At 44.9% G+C, this 24,887-nt stretch overlaps 1 protein-coding gene across 2 annotated transcripts in view; it reads left to right on the forward strand.

Moving 5' to 3' along the window:
• The window catches only part of LOC147722684 (cytidine monophosphate-N-acetylneuraminic acid hydroxylase-like), a 486,512-nt gene that overhangs the window by 423,984 nt on the left and 37,641 nt on the right, over positions 1 to 24,887 (forward strand). For both annotated transcript variants that reach the window (XM_086965175.1, XM_086965174.1), the window contains exon 14: positions 24,321 to 24,434. In XM_086965175.1, the coding sequence (XP_086821301.1) occupies positions 24,321 to 24,408 (88 nt within the window). In that variant the 3' untranslated portion in view covers positions 24,409 to 24,434. The remainder of the gene's footprint in view (positions 1 to 24,320; positions 24,435 to 24,887) is intronic.

Below are 24,887 nucleotides of genomic sequence, written 5' to 3' on the forward strand. Positions count from 1 at the left end.
ACTTTCCTCGCCACAGCCATGATCCTTACATGAGCGCCAAGAAACCGTTGATGTACGCGCGCTTAATAAGTGCTTTTAACATAACAGAACAGAACAGAACAGAAAAGAACAGAACAGAACATCTTGAGCATTTTTGCCAGGGCTGCTTTTGGTTCCCCAGCCAGGCCCTGTTCTCTTGACTGGCTTCTGTGGAAAAATTTTAGTGTGCTCTAGAAATTATAGCAATGGAGAGCAACCTTTATGTTGAACAACCAGACATATCACAGCACACAGGTCTCATTCTGAATATGGGGATCTGGTGTGTGAGATGGTCACATGCTGAATAAATCAAAAGATGGTTGCTCACTCTTTTTAGCCCAAATGCTCTTTGTGAATCAGGCACAGGTTATCAGTATGTGCTACTGCACACAAGATACATACCTCGTTGTATGAAATGGGTCCCAATAAAGGTTTCTGATCAACTTTAGCTTTGAGAAAGAAGACCTGAATTCAACAAAAGGAGAATGCCGTTTGAGATGGAGGTAATACTGAGAGTGGAAACATGTGGTACTAGAGCTGACTCATCTAATTACCTCCCCCAGTTTCTTAATAGGAGTAGAAGCAAATCTCTATAAGAAGTGGGGACAGTGCTGGGGATCCTGCCTCCACTGCTATGTGTGGCTTCTTATTAACCTCAGGGACGCACTCATGTTCACCCTGGAAGTCACATTTTAACAGATATACTGTGCTGCCTGAGGCAAGTACAATATATCTGCTAAATAATATGGATTGTGCCTGCATGAGGTGATCACAGTTAAACGATGCCCCTCACATGTGCAATCCAGACATCCATCTACAGAGCTCTATGTTTTTAAACAACATTCTGCAGATGGACCAAGCCTCAGTCCCTTCCTCCACCTGTCATCAGAAGCCTGGAGATGAGGCAGAGAGAGCTAGCCTTTGCACTGGCAGTTTCCATGCAAACACAAAACTCATGTTTTCATGAACTTTGCTCAGTTAACTCATTAGTAGCGGAGGCAGGGGCAACAAGCAGGGCCCCACAGGAGGCAGGTCTGTGCCCTAAAGCCCATGATAAGGAACTGCAATTGGACCCTGCACCAGCGTATCACCTCAGGCTGCCACATCTCCTAGCCTCCAACCCAATCATTCTTTATAGACTCATTCAGCTGCATTTTTAGACATGCACACATGTCCCATCTTTAGTACATTTCAGAAAAACGAATATTCAGCATGGGGAGGCATGAAGCAACGGGGCAAGCTAATTTTACAAGTTACACAGAATTAAGAAACAGCTACAATACCGCCAGTCAGTCCAGTACAAGTGAACTGGTGGCAGCTGGTAAACAGGTAAGCAGCACAGAGCAGACAGCTCAGCAGCGATACCTGAGTTTGCAACTTCAGTGTTGCCATCACTCAGTGCTGTGGTGTGTCGAGGGGCAAGGACAACCTAGGCCTCGGAGTGGGGCCTAACTAACACTCTGAGAACAAGGCACACACAGAGACTAGCTGCAACGTAAGGCCCAAAGACCCTGTGCGGTCTTGCGCCCATTTATTTATACCCAAGGGCTACCCCGCCCCCGGGCTGCAGGTGTGCGTGCGTGAATAGACAGGCCGTGTGGCTCCGCCAGTACATCCCTCCAAACCCACAGATGGTTAGTCCAGCCTTATTTAGAGTTCTTTGTGGTGCGCATCGTCCAGGCGTAGTCCCGGAGCCGCTGGCTGGGAATTGGGTTTGGTCTCAGGTTGTACCTCTGGCTTAGCGGTACCTCAGCCCCTGGTTCCTCTGGTGATCCTGTTGCTGCCCTGTCGGGGCCTGGTGGTGGGACATTAGACCCGGGGTTCCCTTGGATTGGTGAGGGCTCTCTGGCTCGAGGGTCCGGTGCCATCTCTGAGGCAGCTGGCAGGTCCTCGTCGATTTCCATGTCATCAGCCACCTGTTCTTGGGTTGTTTCTCTCATGAACACTCGCTTGAACCAGGACACATTTCTTGTCACTATTCTTGTGCCTCTGGATGCGGTCACCATGGTGCCATGGATGTTTACAATTTCCCATATTTCCGGTTCAAACGTGGTTTGGTATTTCCATTGATGGTGACGGGTCTTGAGGACCACCCGGTCCCCTACTGCTAGTGGCCTGACTCCGGCTTTCCTCGCTCGGCTTGCCCTCTCATTTGTTTGTCATCTCCGGTCTTGGGTTGCTTCATGGTCTAGCGCTGGGGCCTGCCATGCTGGACCCACTGGCACACAGTCTCGTGGAGGTCTCTTGAACATGACGTGCGCCGGGACGCACCTGGTGGTACAGTGCGGCGTTTGTCTGTAGGCACTTAAGAACTGAGACAGACATTCTTCAGCTGATTCCCCCTTCTCCACGCCAATTCTTAGTGCCCGGTTCATTGTCCTCATAAACCGCTGCACCTCTCCATTGGCCTGAGGCCATTGTGGCGTGATCTTCCGGTGTCGTATGCCTCGCCTGGTCAGGTATGTCTGGAACTCTGCGCCTTGAAACGGTGGTCCGTTGTCCGACCGTACCTCATCAGGGAATCCTAGCATGGCAAATGCCCGATCCAGGGCTGGCTTGACATGACTAAATGCGGTGGTTGGAATTACCTCTACTACTGGGAATCGTGAGCACGAGTCAATCAGTACCATGGCTTGTCGACCATCCGGGAATGACCCAAAGTCAATACTAATCTTGGACCAAGGCGTGTCGCACAGCTCTTCCGTGATAACAGGATGTGGGACAGGCTCCTGACTTGTTATAACACATGAATGGCAATTGCGGATCTCCTCCTCCACTGCGCCGTCCATGCCGGGGAACCACACTCTGCCCCTTAGTTGCGCCTTTGTCTTTGCGATGCCCTGGTGCCCTTGATGGGCAAGGCGCACTACCTCCTTCTGCAGGCTCGAGGGAATGACTATGGTGGCTCCTCGCAATACCACTCCATGAGGTCCTGTGCTGAACTCACTCTGTGCGCGCCACATTTGTTGGCGAAAAGTCTGTTCCTCGACCGTGAGGGCACTCGCCCCGTGCAAAAAGTGTTTCCAACTTCGGTCTTCCAGGGTGCGCTTCACCCTCCTCAGGCATTCATCCTGGTCAGTGGCCGTCCCAATTTCTTCCAACGTGAGGGCTTTGGGACATGCTTCCTGTGACAGGACCCTCACGAATTCCTCCATCTCTTCAAGTTCTTCGTGCACTTGTGTGACGGAGTCGTGGCGCGGGTGGCGCGAGAGGAAGTCCGCGGGGTTGACCGCCCCGGGCCGAAAAACAACCTCGAACCTGTATGTTTGAAGCTGGACAGCCCACCGTTCAATCCTGGGCGGCGCAAGCCTGGCCGACCCTGTAAATAGCGGGACTAACGGTTTGTGGTCAGTTACAACTGTGAACTCATGCCCGAACAGGTACAGATGAAAGTACTGGCATGCCCACTTAATAGCGAGTGCCTCCCCTTCAATCTGTGCGTACCGAATCTCGGTGGCCGTCAATGCCCGGCTCGCGTAAGCCGTGGGCACCCACGTGTGATCTTCCGTCTTCTGCAACAAAACAGCTCCCACCCCCACCGGGCTGGTGTCCACGACAACCTCCATTTGGCGATGTGGCCTGAAGTACGCCATGACCTTGTCATCAATCAGGGCCTCCTTCACCGCTCGAAATGCATCGTCCTCCTTCATGGACCATGTCCACGGTTGCCCTGCCTTGGTGAGCACCCTCAGCGGCTCCGACAGGGATGCCAAGTTGGAGATGAACCGGCCACAGTAAGTGGCCATCCCTAGGAAACTGCGGACCTCCGTTGCGGACATCGGCTTGGGCGCCGACCGGATGGTTTCAGCTTTCTTAGGGTCCACTCTGAGCCCATCCCGAGAGAAGATGTATCCAAAGAATTCAACCAATTCATTGTAGAATGAACACTTTTCTCTGTGTAGCGTTAGCCCGTGGTCCGCCAGACGTTGGAGCGCGGCCCTCAGGTGCCCATGATGCTTTTCTAAAGTCTTGGAGAAGACCAGGATATCATCACTGAGATTGATGACTCCGAGTAGTCCGGATAGTGTCTCCCTGATTGCATTTTGGAAGACTTCGGCGGCCGAGGACACCCCAAAGCTCAGACGCTTGAACCTGCGGAGACTGACATGGGTCGAGAAAGTCGTGATATTGCGACTGTCCGGATGGAGCTCCAGCTGATGGTAACATGCGTTTAAATCCAACTTGGAAAACCATTTGACACCATTTAAATCAGCTACTATGTCATCCATAGTTGGTGTGAGATGGCGTTCGCTTTTAATAGCCTTATTTGGGAGACGCATGTCCACACATAGCCTTATTGCACCCGGTTGCTTTGGTTTCGGCGCAACCACGAGGGGTGATACCCATGGAGTGGGCCCTGACACTTTTTCGATCACCCCCAGCTTCTCGAGTTTGACGAGTTCCTCCTCCACCTGCGGCCGCAGGTGGAACGGCACCCTCCGGTGCCACAGTGCAGTTGGTCTCACGGTGCTGTCAATGTGTAACTTGAACACTTTCCCTTTCAGGCAGCCCAAGCCTTGGAATAATGACGGAAAGTCTCTCAGCAGGGCATCGGCATGACGCTCGTGCACTTGGTTAGCGAAGAACATGAGTTGGAGGTCCTCCGCTGTGTGGCAGCTGAGCAGCATGCCCCGTCTGCCCCCCGTGACATGGAACTTGGTTTTTACCTTCTGGTCGTTGCATGATACGGTTGCGTCGATCACACCGCGTAGGAGCAACGGTTCATCGCTATCATAAGTGTAGATTCTGGCTTTCGAAGGCAAGAGTGGCGGACGAGGATGAAGCTGTTCATATTGTATGCTGTCCATCACGTTAACCGACGCCCCTGTGTGGATCAGCGCATTCACTGGGGAGCCTTCAATGTCGACTTCGCACATTGGGGGCGGCCTTTTCCTGGATCCATCGCGACCGACGAAGGAGACGAAAAAACACATCGTCATCATCCTCCCCCTCATCCAACCGGAATGCTTGATGTGCGTCGCCGCATGGTCCGGGGTCTTCAAGCGAGATCTGTCGTACCCCTTGGGTGACGTTCTTTCCACTAGGCCCAGCACGGCGGCCGCGGCGGCACACCTTCGCGAAATGGTTAAGTTTCACACAGTTCGAGCACGTTTTTCCTCGTGCAAAACATGGTCCGTTCGGGGGATGGTCCATCCCACAGTTCCCACACGAGGACCTGGAAGGGAACATCGGCTGGTTCTTCTGTGCAGATGGTGGGGGCCGCCTCCGCACCACATCTACATGTTCCTCTTTAATCAACACGTGCTTCGCCGGTGTCGCAGGACCGTCTAGCGCAGCCTGCATCGCTTCTGCTCTTGCGTTTGAGAGTTCATGCGACCTGCCAAGCACAAGGATCTCATCCAGGCTGATGCGTGGTTGCCGCAAGATGAGACATCGTAGTTGAACGGATCTGCACCTCTGTATCAATTGCGCTCTGATCTCCAGTGTCTTATCTGGCAATTCGCAAGACGTTGCTAGCTTGCGCAACCTTGCATAGAAGACCTCGATTGCCTCCCCTTCGCTTGACGCGCTTGGCGCAGCTTGAACCATTCAAAGTCAGGGTTTGCGCGGGGGTCAAAATGGCGGTTGAGAGCCGTGATCGCCGCTGTGTAGTTGTCGCTGTCTCCTCTATCTGGCAAAGTCTCGAATAGTTCATACAGTTGATCGCCTCAGTAGCATAACAGGAGCGAGCGTTTGACTCTATTGTCGGTTTCCCTTACCCCCACAAAGTAGTGTTCAAGGCGTCCAAGCCATAGGCGCCATCGCGCGGCAGCTGTGGTTGGTTCAGCCAGTTCGCTAAATGGCGGAATCGGGGCGGCCATGGCATGGCCTGGCGCGGCGGGAGCAGCATTCTGCGCAGGGACTTGGGGTGGTAGACCTCCTTGCGCCGGTCCTGCATTCAGTGGCAGTACTGGAGGTGGAGTAGGGACTCTCGGTGCTGGTCCTGTGGCCACAGCCCCTCCGTCCGCCTGCACGTTCATCTTTGGCACGTGAGATGTCCACTGACGGCGTGGTAGCACTAGTGACCCTCTGGGACCGACTGTGTTGGCTTGACGTGGGCTCTGAGCCTTCCTGCCGGGTAGCTGCTGTACAATGGAGTGCCCCACTCACTCCTGACGACTCTGGGCCGTGGTGGCCAGTGCACCAGGTGGCTGAGCGTGTTCTGCCCAGAAAACGGCCGAAATGGAGCTCCGCGGGATGCGTGAGCTTCGGAAGGGAGGAGTTCTCGTGTCCGCGAGATGCGTGAGCTTTCGTAGGGGGACGCAGTGAGGGCCGAGTCAGTCTCTCCGATCCACACTGCGCGCGTTTCCCTCCCACGTGCTCCGATGCCTGACGTCAGCGATGGCAGAGAGGAGGCGCTGGGCACAACAAGGGGCTGCCGTAGCGTGGGCCTCACAGCAGGCGCCATCTCCCACCAGCGGGACGGCTCACCTTGCGCGCCGCGACAGGCGCGAGATTCCCACCACCGCTGGCAGGGCCGGATGAAGCAGCACAGCGGGGTGGCACCCGCGCGGGAAGATAGCCCCGGCCGCAGGCTCCAGCGCAGGTAGCGCGAGCGCGGCTCCGGCAGCACCACAGGACACAGCAGGAGTGTCCACGGGACGAGGCATGGGCAAAGGACCCGCCTCGTCGCCAATGTGGTGTGTCGAGGAGCAAGGACAACCTAGGCCTCGGAGTGGGGCCTAACTAATACTCTGAGAACAAGGCACACACAGAGACTAGCTGCAACGTAAGGGCCAAAGACCCGGTGCGGTCTTGCGCCCGTTCATTTATACCCGAGGGCTACCCCGCCCCCGGGCTGCAGGCGTGCGTGCATAGACGGGCCGTGTGGCTCCGCCAGTACAAGTGCTACCCAGTTGGTCCAGGAGTATCTGGGAGCAGTGCAATGAGCTGGAAATGTAGACCGCGCCTGTAGACCATTATTATCCCTGCCAGGTTCTATTTAACAAATGCCTAGATGGCAAACTAAACAGCGGAATGCTACAAGCACAGTATAGTCAGAGCTCAATGCCTTGCTTTCCTGTTTTCCGACCTGTGAGCAGTCAGTTGCATTGCCTTTTTTGAGTGTAGGCCGTGCAGCAGTAGTGTGTTAGTTTGAGCAAGGATGTAATCCCACAAATGACAGGACCCTGAGAGGACTCCAGAATAGCACTTGTTTGAGGTACCACACACTGTCCTCCTGTGCAATTCAGAAAATAAAAAAGGCACATGTTGTTGCCTTGGACATGCATGCTTAAAAGAAGTTTAGTCCACATACCTAGACCAACCTGGTGCCGTATTATGTATGTGGTGAATTTTCCTGATTGGCGCTCCCGGGGATGACACTCATCGAGGTTGGCTTCAAAGAGTAGAAAGAAGTGAAGAAGTAAAAAATACAACACTTTTTGTTACTTTGTTATTATGACAGGAGTATGGCTGCCTAATCACTTCATTAGGGGACGCTTGAAGGTGGGTCCCTGATGAATGTCCTCATTGCTCGTGCCTTACAAACTGCTCTAAAATCCCTGTCTCCTCATTCCAGTATTACCTTAGGCTAGTTATATTTAGTGTCTGGGGCCTAAGGCATTAAAACAAGTGTTTCCAAACTACCAACACTCTAGTAAGTTTTTTAATGAACCAAATATTTTAAAATTGCAAAAACTACAAATTCTGAAACAATATGTGATATGCAGTCATGTGCACGTATGCTGACTAATTACATGGCCCATATTCATTTGCAGCATTGATTTCTTACCCAGTGCCCTCTAGCAATGCTTTGATACAACAGTAAAATTGAATTGTTAGGCATAATAAATGTTTTGCCTTATAACATCATTAGCCGCACCTGCAAAGTGCATGACTACAAAAAGTATCTACCATTCAGAAGCAGTTTAAAAAGAGAATGTGTAAATAGCATGTCAGAAGATTTTGTGGGGCCCGGTCAACAAGCAAAAGCCGAGCCTTTCCTAGGATAAGGGCCTGTTTGAAAGTTTGAAAAAGAATTCTGCACTGAAAGAGACATAACATGACAAAGTCAATATCTGATCGCATTAATAGGTGTTAGCCATGTTAGCAGAATCGCCATTAATGAATAGGGCAGTGAAAAGAATTTGTAGCACAAGCACAGGACTATGAAAGCGTGCAGGCCCTCAGCAATAGTGACCCGCCTGAATCCCGCCCCTCACCCCCACCTTTTGATGAGCTGGAACTATATGATGGTTATCGAGTTCAGAATTGATTGCCTGCTGTAAAAATCTTTTCTACGACACGTGCTTTCAAAATTCCATATCAAGGTTGTCAGGGAGGAGAACCCCGCCCCGAATATAGATGAAACTTTTGTCCAATGTGTAAAACAAGTGTTGATTTTGGTGAGTCGGTAGGACATCTTATATCTGTGACTATATAGCATCTAAGGAGGTAGTATTACTGTATGGGGCCAACCTAGGCACTATAAGTGATTGTAGTTTATAGTATAACAATATAGCCTAATGGGAATTAAGTCTGTCCTGTTCTTGCTGTAGTGCATTTTGCAGCTTAACTTCTTATTCATCACGTGACCCAATATTTGTAAATAATAAACTTCTAAACAACCATTCCACCATTGCTTTTTCAGTGTTCCAAAAAACTAACAGAATTCATACCTCTCAGGCATCTGAATAAGGGTGAAATAATGTGCCCCAAGCATGTAGGGCTTCATATTATACTGAAGGGCATGACATAAGGGGATAATAAAGTATCCCCTGTGATGGGAAATATTTACGTTGGACATTTATTTTCTTCAAAAAAGAATAATGTGACTATGCATGTTGGATGCTTATTTTTGTTGGTACAGATACAAAAGCACTATGTGCATATGTAAATGTATATGTCAGAACGTCATGTCAATTGTATAGTCAAAAGTTGCATTAACAAGGGTGTGGAATTTATTAAAATATCTACTTGTCCATGGGGCAGGTTACTTCATATATCTACTTGTCTTGTAACAAAATCCACGTGTCCTTTTGATGCCATGTAGTGCAGTGACAAATTATGGCAGCAATCGCATTATATAAGAGCTCTGATAATAGCCTCTCTGATTATGCCACAGCTCATACCATAGTATGGTATGAACACTAGCAATTATCTTATTTTGCCACCTTTCCACAGATCTACATTCTGGAGCTGGAGGTAGCAGTAAGCAACAGTTCCCCGTGGTTAGAATGCTTTTTTGAGTCTGTGTAAAAAAAACTACAAACTTGCATGTTTTATGGATTTTCATCACCTCGTCTCTAATACTTTCCCATACAGAGAAAGGATAGAAATATACTCCTGACAAGGGCAGAAGTAAAACTTCTTCCAGGGTTTGGGGAAAAAAGTAGTTGATGGGAATGTGAGCTTGTTATCACTCAACAGATATTCACATGAGCAAATCTACACTGCATTTTTGCTTGCGCTAAAATGCAGCTCACAAATATTTTATAGGAGTACTGTTTCCTGACCTACTTCAGTAAATTCTTGTGAATTCATGGAAGCCGTAAATCTGAACTAATGCAAGGACATATACCATGGGTGCACTTTAGTGACTTTCTTGGTCTCCTGCTTGGGTCTGGTGTTAACCAAGACCTTTTGTTTTTGGGAAAATTCAGTCTCTCTCTCTCTCTAACAGCCGGTTAGGTTCACTGGGAGTTACATGCATTCTGCGCTCTCATAAGGAGCATATCAGTACGCACAGTAGTTTTGTTCAGTGCCCGGAACTAAGTTGGTAATGCAGAGTTTTTGAGACCAAAAATATTTTTCGCTTTTGCCAGTTTTTCTTATATTCATGAGTGCGTGCTAGCTCCCACAACAATAAAGTTTTACAAAAACCTTGTCAAAAGAAGAAAGGCATTGACAAAACCAAAAGGATGACCAACAATGTTACACCTATTGGCTTTGCCGAGGCTTGTTTATTATAATGTTTCCTATAATTTTGTTAAAACAAGTGACACTGATTTGCCATTAGAAATAATTTTGGAAATGCTAGCATTCATCAACACATTTGACTAAATAATGCTCCTCAGAAATGGGGCCTAAAATCTCACAGTAGTATAGCAAAACATTTTTTTCCAAGTTATGTTTTTTATGGGGTGAACATTAGAACATTATATTTTGAAAACAAAGCTTGCTTCCAAGCTTTTGCATATATGTATCTAATCAGAGCGCATCCTGGAAGCATTATACATGCCTTGATATTGTTAAATTTTGCAAACGTGTACACATTTTTATAGTGGAACCACTGTTAATACTGCAGTCTAAACTTACATTACCTTAGAGCGCTCACCCTAATAATAAAGGCTTTGTATTAATGAACCATAAATACAAGTTGGAACAGCATGCACATATGGACCCAAATATTACCTTAACTGCAGGCAATGCCATTCCCTGATCCATAATGTGGTTACTGTAATCTTGCAGCCAGAAGGTTTATTCCACACAATTGCATTATCATCATTTTGTTTTGTATATCAGTGATAACCTTTTCCGTGCTGATGACGAGCTCAGCTCGTCATGCAGCATGGTGGCGCTGTCCTGATGATGAGCTGAGCTCGTCATGGCCTCCGCGGACCGCCCACGCGGGGATAATTACCCCGCTGTGCTGGGCGTTCCATTGAGAGGGCGTGGCCATGAAGAGCTCAGCTCGTCATCAGCACAGGGCCACCGTGCTGCATGACGAGTCTAGCTCGTCATCAGCATCGCGGCGCCGCGCGCAGCGCCCCTCCCTCCCGCGCAGCGGGGAAATGAGCCCTGCGGCGATGAGGTTAATACACGATGTGGACAAAGAACATTTCTTATTTTCAATGTTTTTGTTTGTTTGTCAATCAAGTCAATACTTATTAGTACATCTTGATTTATGTGTATGATATGAAAGGCTGAAGGTACTGAGGATACATGAACAGGATTGCTTAAAAAAGAACTGACCTTTGTTGGTAAAAGCAGGCTCAAAATAATCACACAGCCTCTATAAGTAAAGAACAAATCAATGGTATATGGGGTCTCACTTTATATATTGAATGTTTATGGTTCCTGCCCCTACCTCCTTAACAGGATCACTCCCCGCCACGATAAACTTTCTAAAAGTATAATTTTCAGAACTGTGACTTAAAATCCGACTTCACATTAAAGGGCATTTTACATTATAATTATTTTGATAATTTTGATACATTTCTACCTGTTTCAATCAAATGTTATCACTTATTAAATATAATACGGTAACACAATGTTATCCTATGGGAGGAGTAGGCCTCACAATAGTGAAAAACGTATTTAGTCGTTTTTCACTACCAAGACATGTAAAAACTTAAAAGTACATATCCAACTTTTTGTAAATACAATGCACCCTGCACTAGGTGTGACATATATATTAAAAAGGAAGGTTTAGGTCTGGCATACTGTTTCTTTTGCCAGTTCGAATTAGCAGTTTAAAACTGCACAGGCTGCAATGGCAGGCCTGAGACATGTTTTAAAGGGTTACTTAAGTCAGAGTCATAATAGGTGCTGCAAGCCCACTAGTAACTTTTAATGTATAGGTCTTGGGTACTTGTAGTTCCACTTTACAAGAGACTTATTAGCAAATTAAATGTGCCAATTGATTGTACGCCAATTTTACCATGTTTAGACCTATGAGCACAAGCACTTTAGCACTGGTTCGCAGTGATAAAGTGCGCTAAGTCCTAAGACCAACAAAAACGAGTTTCAGAAAACAGGAGTGGAGAAGGCAAAAGATCTGGAGGAAGATCACCCTACGGGCTCTCAGATCTACCATCGCAGGAACATACTTTACTTTCAATGTATGCTCTTGTAATCCAAATACTCATTTACAAATTCTCAAGAAAACGGCATACATTAATTCCTCAAGATAATTTCTTGACTGTTTTGTGGTTCATTCTAATTCTAAAACAAATCTTTCTCATAAAAACCTTGACTTTGCTTCTTTCTCAATTACAGAATATTTGGTACCCCTAAGTGCTCTAAACACAAGCGCAACTGTTTTTTCACAACCAGTGTCGCGTCATTGCTACCCTTAAACCTTTGTTGCTAGCATTTGTAATAATAATAATAGCTAAAACAATTTCAAAATATTGCAACCTCAGAAAAGTATTTAAATACTTATTTACACATTGAAGATTTTCCTCATATTCCACATCCCAATTAAATTAATCATGCTTCTTTAATGACATTATCAAAGACAGTCTTAAGGGTAAAATTCTTACGTATATATTATAATATTCTGAAATGCCTAAAAAGACAGACAACTCCTACTTGCTTAGATTCTCTAACTGAAATCTGAGGTCCCAAATTTGTCCTTCCAAATTTGCCTTTTATCAGTCTTAACTGCACGATTACTAGTCTGGCCGAACAAACTAAACGTATGCTTGCATGCAGTAGTTTCAATCTGCCTGATTACTAGTAGTTAGGTTTTGCCACATTCAGCTTTGATGGGCGTAGAAGCACCTGAGCCGATTTTTCCAGCAGAAAAAATAGGGCTGTAAAAATCTCACGAGAGTTTAACAGTACAAAAAACAAGTCTCATGCCGCTTTTTCTGCTATCAAGAGAAGCATACAACAGAAGATAACCTGCCACTCACCGCTGTTTAAAAGTGTGGAGCATCTGACTGCCTGATTGAATCCTGCGCCAAGTCCTGCTTGTGTCTCAAAGCCTCCCCTCTACGAGGACTCGCTGGTGAGAGCGAGCCCTGCAATTGGCAGGGCTGGTGACACGCTTCCAGCTCGAGTCACACGGGTCGAGGCTAGGCACTTTACTTTCACCTGCAGCAAGCCGGGGGACTGCGAGGACCAGCATTCCCCAGTATCACCAGCTGGTTCCTCTTCCCCCGGCGCTACCGCCCACTGACACGCCCACAGCCTACTTGGTGAATAAGTATTCGTGACCCCCGATTCGCGGGCGCCACTCACCCCTGTTTAAAAGTGTGGAGCATCTGACTGCCTGATTGAATCCTGCGCCAAGTCCTGCTTGTGCCTCAAAGCCTCCCCTCTACGAGGACTCGCTGGAGAGAGCGAGCCCTGCAATCGGCAGGGCTGGTGACACGCTTCCAGCTCGAGTCACACGGGTCGAGGCTAGGCACTTTACTTTCACCTGCAGCAAGCCGGGGGACTGCGAGGACCAGCATTCCCCAGTATCACCAGCTGGTTCCTCTTCCCCCTGGCGCTACCGCCCACTGACACGCCCACAGCCTACTTGGTGAATAAGTATTCGTGACCCCCGCTTCGCGGGCGCCACTCACCGCTGTTTAAAAGTGTGGAGCATCTGACTGCCTGATTGAATCCTGCGCCAAGGCCTGCTTGTGCTTCAAAGCCTCCCCTCTACGAGGACTCGCTGGTGAGAGCGAGCCCTGCAATCGGCAGGGCTGGTGACACGCTTCCAGCTCGAGTCACACGGGTCGAGGCTAGGCACTTTACTTTCACCTGCAGCAAGCCGGGGGACTGCGAGGACCAGCATTCCCCAGTATCACCAGCTGGTTCCTCTTCCCCCGGCGCTACCGCCCACTGACACGCCCACAGCCTACTTGGTGAATAAGTATTCGTGACCCCCGCTTCGCGGGCGCCACTCACCGCTGTTTAAAAGTGTGGAGCATCTGACTGCCTGATTGAATCCTGCGCCAAGTCCTGCTTATGCCTCAAAGCCTCCCCTCTACGAGGACTCGCTGGTGAGAGCGAGCCCTGCAATCGGCAGGGCTGGTGACACGCTTCCAGCTCGAGTCACACGGGTCGAGGCTAGGCACTTTACTTTCACCTGCAGCAAGCCGGGGGACTGCGAGGACCAGCATTCCCCAGTATCACCAGCTGGTTCCTCTTCCCCCGGCGCTACCGCCCACTGACACGCCCTCAGCCTACAAAGTCTTAATAACAGCACTCGTGCCGACTCGCGGGACGCCGGGCGAAGCCCGGGCAAAGAGCGGGCCGTCTGTGGCCGTCCGGGGACGCCCGAGGACGGGACGGGCCACCCCATTTCCATCTCTTCTACGAGTACTGGAACACATGAGAAAAAGGAATCGGACGTAACACTTTCTAGGTGAGACTGTATACCAATACACGTATACCTCTAGAAGTTGATTAAGGCTGAGAAACTCGCCTAGCCATATCTCTCACATTTCACCTAAGAGTAACTTAAACTATACTAAACATCTCTTATATCAGATATTGAACTCAAATCATTAAATATACATAGAACCAGTAGTAATTACAAAAATCATCAACTGATCTCCAGCCCCTTTATGATGGCATTAAAAAAACTACGCTCTCGAACAATCTATATGAGGCGCATGGGTACTGACGCAGCCGTCAGAAAATCCACAGACAAATCGTTGAAACCTGGACAATTATCCTGTACTCCAGCTATAAATAAATATTTTTCTACCTTCGCTACGAAAAAACATTCATTTCTTTCTACATCAGAAGAAGAAAATAAGTTAAATCTTTCAATAAGCAAGGCTGAACATCAGTTGTTACTATCCTCCGAACAAAGCATTCATAATCAAGGATCAACAATCGTAGAGAGCAACTTGGCGAAGATCTCCTTTTCTGAAGAGCACCAAAAATCGATCCTAGAGACGTCTCAAATAAAATCTATAACTCCCATAAAACATCAGGATAGTGAACTAGGTTTGGAGGTCTTTGCAAGTAACATCATGAAGACAGAAGAAGAAAAATCAGAAATTCCGTTAAGTCAAAAACAGCCACTTACCAGTTTTCCAGAAAAATCACCTAACCTTTATTCTAATCATGCTAACCTCGCTGACTCATATTTTCCAAATCTAACTTCCGCAACCATTGTTTCTCCCTTGTCAAAAGCACTTTTTTCCTTGCAGGAAATTCTGAAATCAGTTCTTACCCACCTTGGTCAAATCCTAGCTAACTCTGACGATACTCTTGATGTGCAAATAGGTATACTTAAATTCCTGGTGGAAGAAAAAAAGAAAAAAGACCTAACTAATGTTACATCAAAAAATCATGAAACAGTCAAAACGTCACAATCCGAAGATGGCCAAAAAAATGGAACCAGGGCTCCAAAAAAACAAGAAACAAGTTCACAAACGACTGACGTGGTAATAATTGAGACTAAAACTAAGGAATTAAGAAAAAAGAAAAAATCTCCTATTACCTATTCTCTCAAGAAACTGTTCAGAGAAGAACTAGAAAACACCACCGAAAATAACATTAAGCACTATCCCATTTTTTCAAATAAAGTAAACAACAACGATCCAGATCCGATAGCTCGGGATAAAAAAGTAGAGTCAATAAGAGCTATCGCTGAACAGGAATCAAATCAAACGGGAAAAACCGAAAATATTAAAGACCAGGAAGAAGCAAGGGGAAAGAAAAAGCGAAGAAAGCCTCTGAGAAGAATCCAGAAGAAAAAAGGGAATAAGCTTAAATTTCAAAAACATACTTTCTCAAACCCTGTGAACTCTCCAGCACTTCAAATAACACCGCTGGTGAAACCTTTGAATCCAAAAGCAGAAGAATACTGTCCGGCCACAGTAAAAAGAACAACAGGGCTAAAGACCATGGTCACAATAGAACTACAAGACAAGAAATTCCAGCAGTGGGAAGGAACTCCATCTAAACATATAATGATTGAAGAACTCTTTCCCACAGACAATATGCCGTTCAACCGTGGTAGAATAACTAATCTTTCACAAGAAATACCATCTTTGAACTCTCTTACAAGTAAAGAAATTGATCTAGTACTCTTTCCGAAAAAAGAAAATGACAAATTAGTACAAGTATCATTTTTTTCTCCAGTTCTCCCTGGAATAATAATCAGAGAGAAGGAAATTCTACACAAGAATGGCTACGATGTAATCTCAGTACCAGAACTCAAAAAAGATATACAAAATAACGATTCAATTGGACAATCTCATAGAAGAAATGATAAATTTAGTTCTAAATGGGGAGACTCTGTACCAAATACTATGAGAAAAGACACACTAAAAATACAAGTAACGCATGGTGAAAGGTCAGTATGGTCCCGGGATACAGGACTAAGTAATTCAGAGAACTCTATAAAATCTTGGGCATGGCTATCAGAAACTTTAAACAGCAAAAAAATGGATAAACCTCAACAACATCTGGTTTAGCAAAGGCTTGACGCTAATGACATGGAATCTGGCCGGGAAAACTGCCATAAAAATGAAAGAAGCAACTAATGATCTCCCAGACATTCTTGCCCTACAGGAAACATGGTCAACCGTTCCCTTTACGCAAAAAGGATACTACGTCTACGAAACTCCTGCAAAAAAATGTAAAAGGGGACATGCGAGGGGAGGTCTGGCAATCTTATTGAAAGAGGAATATTCTTGGTCACAAGAAATAATTGACACAAACTCAGATAACCTGCAATGTATTAAGGTATCATTCAAAACACAATCATCAGCTACTCATAAAAAAAATACTACTCTTTAACATCTATGCTCCACCCAGCAACAAATACGACTTATTATTTGACCACTTAATGGAGATCATTACTCACATACTTGATGATCGACTCTATATGCCATATATCATAATGGGTGATTTAAATGCCAAAATTTCAAACAGCGAAATTAAGAAATGGGCTCTACTATTTAAAGAGGAATCTTTGGAAATATCACTCCCACAATTACCAAAAGGAGCTAAATCAGATAAGAGAGGTATCTCACTACTATCATTCCTTCCTAGTATAAACGGGACAATACTAAACGGTAATACCAATGGAGATAAACCGGCATCATATACTAGGCAGGGAAATGGAACTCCCTCTATTCTTGATTATTTCATATGTGGGATCGAAGAAAAGGAACAAATCACTCAACTCTCAATTAAATTTAATGAGGAAAGTGATCATGCACTCTTACATTTAACAACTCTCTGGACGGCACAGACTACTTTTCAGAATCAGCCAATATTCTACAACCCTAAAATGGAAGTAAATATAGTCCAGCGTCGGATTTATTGGGGTACAGAAAATTTGGACTATCTGAAAATTCTACTTTCTCAAACTCAATTGTTGACTACCATTTATTCAGACGATCCTATAATGAACTTTGAACACATAATTTACAAACTTAAGCATGCTCTACAAAGTAAATTACAACAGGACAGACCAATAAAAAGAAAATGCACCAGTAGGAATAAAAACTGGAATCAACCAATTGTAAAAAAACTTAATAGGTTAATTCGAGTCCAGTATCTGAGTTTCTCGTCAGTAAATAAAACGGAAATTAACAGATTAAAGAACCAAATACGAAGAGAAAAAACTAAACAGAAAAAACTGAAGCAGGACTCTAACTGGATTGATATCCAACTAGCAGCCAAGCAATGTAACCAGCGCAAATATTGGTCCTTGATTGCAAAAATGACTGGAACCAAAAAGAAGTTGGAAGCAACTCCCGTTTCAGAGGAAGACTGGGACATTTACCTAAGTGATTTATACAAACCCAATCTGAATACTATGGTAAGAGAGGCTGTTGAACGAGATACGGAAATCAATGATACTAAAATCACCAAGACTTCGGCAGTGTCTATTGCCATGAATATTAGAAAGGCAAGAAGCACGGGTGCATCCGGCCCTGATCAGATTCCTATTAAGGTCTACCAAGCCGACCAATACGTGTGGGGCCTGATGCTCTCGCCGCTATATATTTGACTCTGGGAAAATACCAAACTCCTGGAAGGGAAGCATAATAATCCCGATATATAAAAAAGGAAAAAGAAACATAGCAGGAAACTACAGACAAATAGCTCTTATGGACGCTGCCGGGAAGATTTTCGCAGCAGAAATATTGGACAGGTTGAAATCTTGGGCATTCACATTGGGTCTAATTCACATGTTTCAGGCTGGATTCCGACTGAATCATTCAGTCACAGACAATATAGCAATCTTTCAGACAATCCTAGATAAATATGCAACAGGGAAATCACAATCCATATACGCAGCGTTCATCGATTACTCTACCGCCTTTGACCGAGTGGATAGACCGACCCTGTGGACAAAACTAAGAAGGATGGGTATCCCGGAACCACTATTACAACTAATAGTGAATCTCCACAGTAACACCTGGTGCCGTGTTCAAATGGGGAGAGATAAGGGCCTGTCAAAGACAATACGGACATCTAACGGCTTAAAACAAGGGTGTCTTTTGGCTCCGATTTTATTCTCTCTGTACTTAAGTGACTTACCATCCCAATTACAACAAGGGTTATGCACACCTCCGAAGATCGCCACTCAGCGCATTCATGCCCTGCTGTATACGGACGATATAGTCATGTTCGACCTAACGCCTTTTGGACTTCAAAATCTTCTAGATATTTTATACAACTACTCTAAGGAAAATGTTCTAACTCCGAATATAAACAAAACTAAAGTGGTTGCATTTTCGAAAAAGAAAAAAGGTGTGAGGTACCAATGGAAGCTAGGCGGAGAGAGGTTAGAGCAGGTAAAGGAATATACCTATCTTGGGAGAATTTTCTCACACAACATGAGTAACATCAAACAAATTAATCATTTAAAAAGGAAAAGTGATTTACATGCTGGGGCCATGTCACGCCTGTACACGGCCACTGGAAATAGGCATTTTTCTGCATTAATAAAAATCTACAGAGCTAAGATTCCCCCGGTTCTATCATATGCCTCGGAATATATTCCCTTAAAACAATGGACCTATATGGACTTAAACGAAGGCAAAATATTTAAAAAACTACTGAAAGTTTCTACTTCTACACCAGTACAGGCGCTAAGACTGGAATGTACTATCACCAGCGCATATGCTACAGCCGTAGCAAGTATCATCAGGTGGGCCTATAACCTTCTCCATTCAAAAGAAGGTACTTTACGATGTCTGTTAAAAATCGAGACATTCAATAAAGATTCCACCCATCTTATCTTTTCCAAAAATGTGAGAGAGGCGTTTCAGCTAGCAAAAGTCAGCTTAGAAATTTTGTCATCATGGACACCTGCACAACTCAAACTTTTCCTAAAAAACTTTACCCCCAAATTGAGTTATGAGCTTGATCACTTACATTGTACTAAACTATCTGTGTACAAGACTTATGCTGACTCACAGGAATATAAGCAAAAACAGCCGTATTTAGAATATACTCTCACACACGGCGCAAGGCGCAATCATGATGTTGCGTTTGGGTATACTTCCCGTATTAACCTTTACCTCCTCTTGGAGACTAGACAATTCTTCGCTATGTACCCTTTGTCAGGGGGGCAAACAGAATCTTGAGCACCTTCTTTTTATATGCCCAAACAACAAAGTCGTAAATGCAAGGTTAACATGTCTTGAGCCCATCTATCGGTCCTGTAAGATTGTCAATACAAAAGATTTTTTACCTTTATGTAAAATGCCACCTAATGAATATGTTTGCTATAGAATTTTTAAGTTTTTGAAAATTTCATTGAAAATGTATTAATTTGTATGAAAAACCAAATGTATATTTTAATCAAATTTGTGGTCCTCAAAAGAGTACCAAAACAAAATAAAAAAAATTTGACTTTTGACTTTGACCTGCCACCCCAAACAAAAATCCCCCTCTCTTCCCTACTTCCGCCACTCCGTGCCCCATGTACCAGCCCCCACAAACCTCCACGTACTCAGAGCAGGTGGTAAATGTACACAGTAAAAACATATAAAACGGGATATCGTGTAGTTTTTGCGTCAGGTAAAATCTCCCCAATTTGTACTTCTTTATTTCATGGAGTTTTACCTATTTTTGCAGAGCAGTGGGTTGATTTTACTACACAGAGACAATAAAATTGAATGAAATGTTACCATGCATTAAAATTGCCTAGTACCTTGCTACAAGTAATTAGTGCCTTATCATTAAACCATGATTGTGGAATCTTTCATCACTTCCCTTACTCAGCTATACAGTTATTGCTACATCCTTCCAAACCTTAAGACATCATGTAAAAAATGGCACTCCCCTATAGCCTTCATTGTGAGTTCCTCATAAAATTACAGCACCAGTGCAAACCACTATCTGTACTGGATTAGAAATTATTTGTTTGTGATTTAAGAGAGTCAAATTCTTTCCCCATAAAACTTTTCACGTTAAACCTGTGAAAATGTACAGGGTAAAAAGACCCAGGTTTTTATTACTCTTGTTATTCACCTGTCAGAATATCTCATGCCACTCCTCTTGAACTTCTCAAACCATTTTGAATTTTTATTGCTTATACATCATTTCATGAAACGTTCCCTCTTACCACAGAGTTTGTTTGCATTCTACAGTGATTGCTGGACACTCTACTATTTGCCACTGGACACCGATTCTTTTGAATAAATTGGTCTCTTCCAAATTTGCATGATGAAGCTCATTTCTGTAATTCAGTCACATGTTCTTCTACTGATTGACTATACCTCTCTGCCCTCATGGGGAACTGTCTTCCTCAAAGGGGGTAATGGTCTTGGCAAGCAGGCAGGTGCTGGTGCTTCAGGCTCCCGGGCAGTTGGTCTTGGCTTTCCTGGTATGATGTCTCCTAAGCAGCAGGGAAACTAGCAGGCCTCTGCCCCAATACTGGTCACAGGCAGAAGCCTTGCAGAGCTTCCCTTCCACACAAAGACCACCTGACTGCTTGGCAGATGGCAAAGTTATGGGCTACAACCTCCCCTTCTGCTAGTACATTTCCAGGCACCAAAATGTAATTTAGGGTCTAAGTTGTTGAAGTTTTAAGTTGGGATTCGGCTTCTTTTGAAGTGTCCACCTTTCTTTTTTTTGTTTGCGTACCCCTTGATAGGGTGTCTATCACAGTGGCAAGACTCTGAAGCTGATTGACCCACAGCACAATTCATGGGAGTGACTAGAGGTCACACCTAGATGTCATTAAAAGTTATTTGTGCATCAAAAGATTATTATTGGGCTCCTAGCCTTACTCTTTATGATTTCCTCATCAGCCCCATCTCCTTCCTGAGATGTGTCCAAGCCCCTTTCTTGTAATCTATCACTGAATTAACAAACAACATGTTGAAGTGTAAAGGGAGGGTCTATTCCTCCGTTCCTCCAGTGTGAACCACCTAGCTTACAGAAAGGGAGCAATACACAAATCTATCTGGGGGAATTCCACTCCTCTTCATGTCTTCACCAGGCCTAGACTTCACAAAATTGAACCCAGGATCCTCTATGTACTGTACCAACGCAGGCACACTTACTCAGTGTACATTAATAGCACACTTGCTGGCCAGTACTGTTACCTCTACTTTAGTCACACATGCCTTCAGCTCACACATTCAGTCTGGGTGCACCGTTCAGAACTGCAGCTTTTCTGTATGGTCTCAGGGTGTGCTATTTACACACTGCCAGCACACACACACTAACCAATTGTGCACTGCATCTATCATGGATTGTATTTCATGCAAGCACACATACACCCATCACATGCTTTCATTGCTCATGCACTGCACAGCACTACATCTTTCAGTCATGTATTCCTTGCAGGCATAGGTACACTCAGCACATGTACTAATCACACATGTACTACATAGTACTGCTCTATCCTTGTACTGTACCCTTCACAGGCAAACATATATCCACTGCAGAGTCACTACTCCTTCACTGTGCAGCACTCCTCATCTACCTCATTTAGGTCAAGTGTGAGTTAAGCACACAGCAGTGGAACTTTTTAAAAGGCGAATCAGCCAACGAGGGCCTCACTCCAATGAGGCCTGCTCTAATTGCTACAACTGGTCACTACACAGTATGCCGCCACCACAGTGCTTGTGTTGCTTAGCTCTTGGTAAAGGCTGTAGCCTTTTACCACTATGAGGGTAGTGCTTTAGGTGGCCTTCTAGTCAAATAAGACCACAATCTGGTAGACATACCTATGACATGGTGCACACGCATGATCCGTTTTTGCCTATGACAAAAAAATCAGCATTAGGGATCCAGACAACACTGCAATTGCACACTCAGGACAGGGGTACAGAGCTTCAACCATGCTGAGGACTTTTTAGTCCCAACAATGTCTAAAATGGTATTGACTTTAGGTAAATAATTCAGGTCTAGCTTTGTCATATTTATCGCAATTCCATTCCAGTCTTGAGCATGTCCCTGCTCTAATTTTCATAATTGTTCATAAATGTCTTGCTTCTCTGCCCTGCAACAATGCATCAACAAAGATGTTTGCTATACTGCACTTATTTGAGCTCCCACTTGAATTATAACATATGACACACAGTTAACCCAGTCGATGTAACTCCAAGATGTGCGCTCAAGTATAGCTTTGTCCATAACTGAGTATACCCAGAGTAGAGATATATTATGTAGTTGTGCGTCTACTTAAAAGCTTGTATTTGTATCACTGCACACAAACACTGGGGAAACACTGTTAAACCTGTGCATGTATTATATCAACAGTAGGAGATTATACTACTACTATTACTACTTCTCCGGAAAAACCTCCCCACCTGCTCATTGGTTCTCAGAGACAAAAAAAGCAAATGTAAAAGACTGGAGTGCAAATGGAGATCATTGTATTCTCAGGAGAACAAAATTGGTTATTGAGCAGCACTTAAAGAGTATCATAAACTTCTCATCGGAGCAAAAAGAGATTTTTTTACTAATGTATTGCCAGCACTAAGAACTCTTCCAGAGAGGTTTATAAGGTTGTGAAGTCCTTCACTAACCCGACAGCACTCAGGCACTCTATCCCCCTTCACAGGAGTTTTGTAATAAGATTTCGGATTTCTTTGAGGAGAAAACATTCCAGATGTATGCATCTTTCCCAATAGCACACCCTCCTGCTGGAGAGGGCACTTTTAGTAGCCCTTGTGACATATAGTCAGTGTTCTCGGAATTTGCAACTATCTCGTTAGAGGCTTCCTTGGGGGAACTCCAGAAATGTAAATCTGCGTCACTTGGTGATCCTTCGGCAGCGAAACAATATCGTGCCTTGGCTGAGTTGCTCAACCCCCCTGAACGCCAACTAGAATTCTTTGCTTAGACAGGGGATCTTTCGATCGCCCTGGAAGCATGCGATTCTCCTTCCCATTCTAAAGTAAGTCAATTCTGACCCTGCAGTCACCTGTAATTATAGGCCCATTTCCCTCTTGCCTGTCCCTGCTAAAGTATGAGAGAAGGTAGCTCACCAGCAGCTGGTCTGCAAGGTCCCTCTTTGCAAACATATTTCCCCTTACCTGAGACAGCTGCATTGGCTACCTCTGGCCAAGCGCATCGAATTTAAGGCCCTTACGTTTGCCTTTTGGTCACTTCAAGGTAGGGGGCCCAACTACTTGAGGAAGAGCCTTCATCATTACCAGCAGAACAGATATCTTAGGTGTAACCACAAACGATACCTTACCACCCCCCGGTTCACAACAGCCAGAACAGGGGGAAGGACCTTCGAGGTGGGAGCTCTAAATGCTGGAATAACCTACCTCCTCAATTTCGCGCATTGCAGTCTAAACAGAAATTTAGAAAGGCCTTGAAAACCTGGCTCTTTAGTCGCAATGACTAAATGTATACTCGCCACTATCTCTACTTCTGTCCGTACTGGTGCCGGGACACCCTATCTAGGTAGCTGTGCGCTATACAAATATCTGTATTATTATTATTACTACTAGCACTACTAATATCAATAATAATAAGAAGAAACTATCATCAATTTTTAGGTTTTTCAATTAGGCATAAATAATGTTATTATGACTACTTTTATTGCAGTGTATGTTCTTAGAAAGTATTATTATTAGTATTAATTTTATTATTATTATTATCATCCCATTGGCTCAGGAATCTCAGCAGAAAATCCACCAATATCTGTCTCTGGTAGTGAAATTTCTGCCCTATATGCGAGCTCTGTAAATGTGCTCCCAAAGAGGTATTACAGTTTTAATACCTGTTGTTGCGGCATCCCTTATACTCTGGGTGGTGATTACCAGCATGTTAAGGACACCATACTTATTTCTCTGTGACAGTGTATCTTCCTAGCTGTGGTATGCGTTCATAAGGTAAGTTCAAAATGCGTTTCAGTCATGATAGATCCTCCACCATTCCTGGTGGATTTACCTCTGGAAGGAGGCGTGGAGATGGAGCCGATGTCCTAGGAGGAACAAAGATCATCAGGTGAATCTTCCACATCTGCTGATCTCAATGTGATGGTAATCCCAATAGTAGGGTTCAATAGTATGTTAGCCAACACATGACTGATTTATGGTTACCACTCTCCATTAAAGAAGGCCCAATGTGGTTCAAAGAAGTCCTCATGAGGACCATCCTATTTTGTTTAGAATGAGTCAACAACTTTTTTGTTTGATTTTTTCCTGCTTCTCATCCACAAAGTTAAGAGTGCTTTGTTCTTGCAGATTCTGGAATCACTTTCAAATCAAGCTTCCTTTGACCCCTCCTGACTGGAAATCTTGCCTGGCAAACAAAGGAGAGAAGGAAGAGTAGACGGCTTTTCAACTGCATGCCTTCTTGTAAGTTGGGCAACCTGTTCTCCTTGTATCCTGATCACTGTGAAAATAATACTATTTTATAATAATATAGTACATTGATATTTCTAGGGTCACCTGCTTGAAATAAAAGAAAAATTGTGCATGTTAGACTGACAGGGGCTTATTTATGGGCCCTGTGCGCCATCGGTGCATTACGTTGCGTGACGCACCGGCTTCGCAACCTGCTGCATGAAATTTAAAAACAAACTTAAAGCCCCCCTGCGTGGCTTTACGTGTGCTCGTAAATACGCCCCATTTCATGCAACACGTTGCGTGTTAGGGGCATGACATGGGTGTTGCTGTGTTTTTTTTCTACTCAACACCAATTTCCATTGATGCATTTCCAGATTTACGAGCAATCGTAAACCTGGAAATGCGTCAGAATGCTGCGCCACCCCCAGGGGTGGAGTAGCGAGGTGCAATGAGGGGAAATGT

This window comes from Lissotriton vulgaris, chromosome 4_1 (assembly GCF_964263255.1).
Source record: "Lissotriton vulgaris chromosome 4_1, aLisVul1.2, whole genome shotgun sequence".
NCBI lineage: Eukaryota > Metazoa > Chordata > Amphibia > Caudata > Salamandridae > Lissotriton > Lissotriton vulgaris.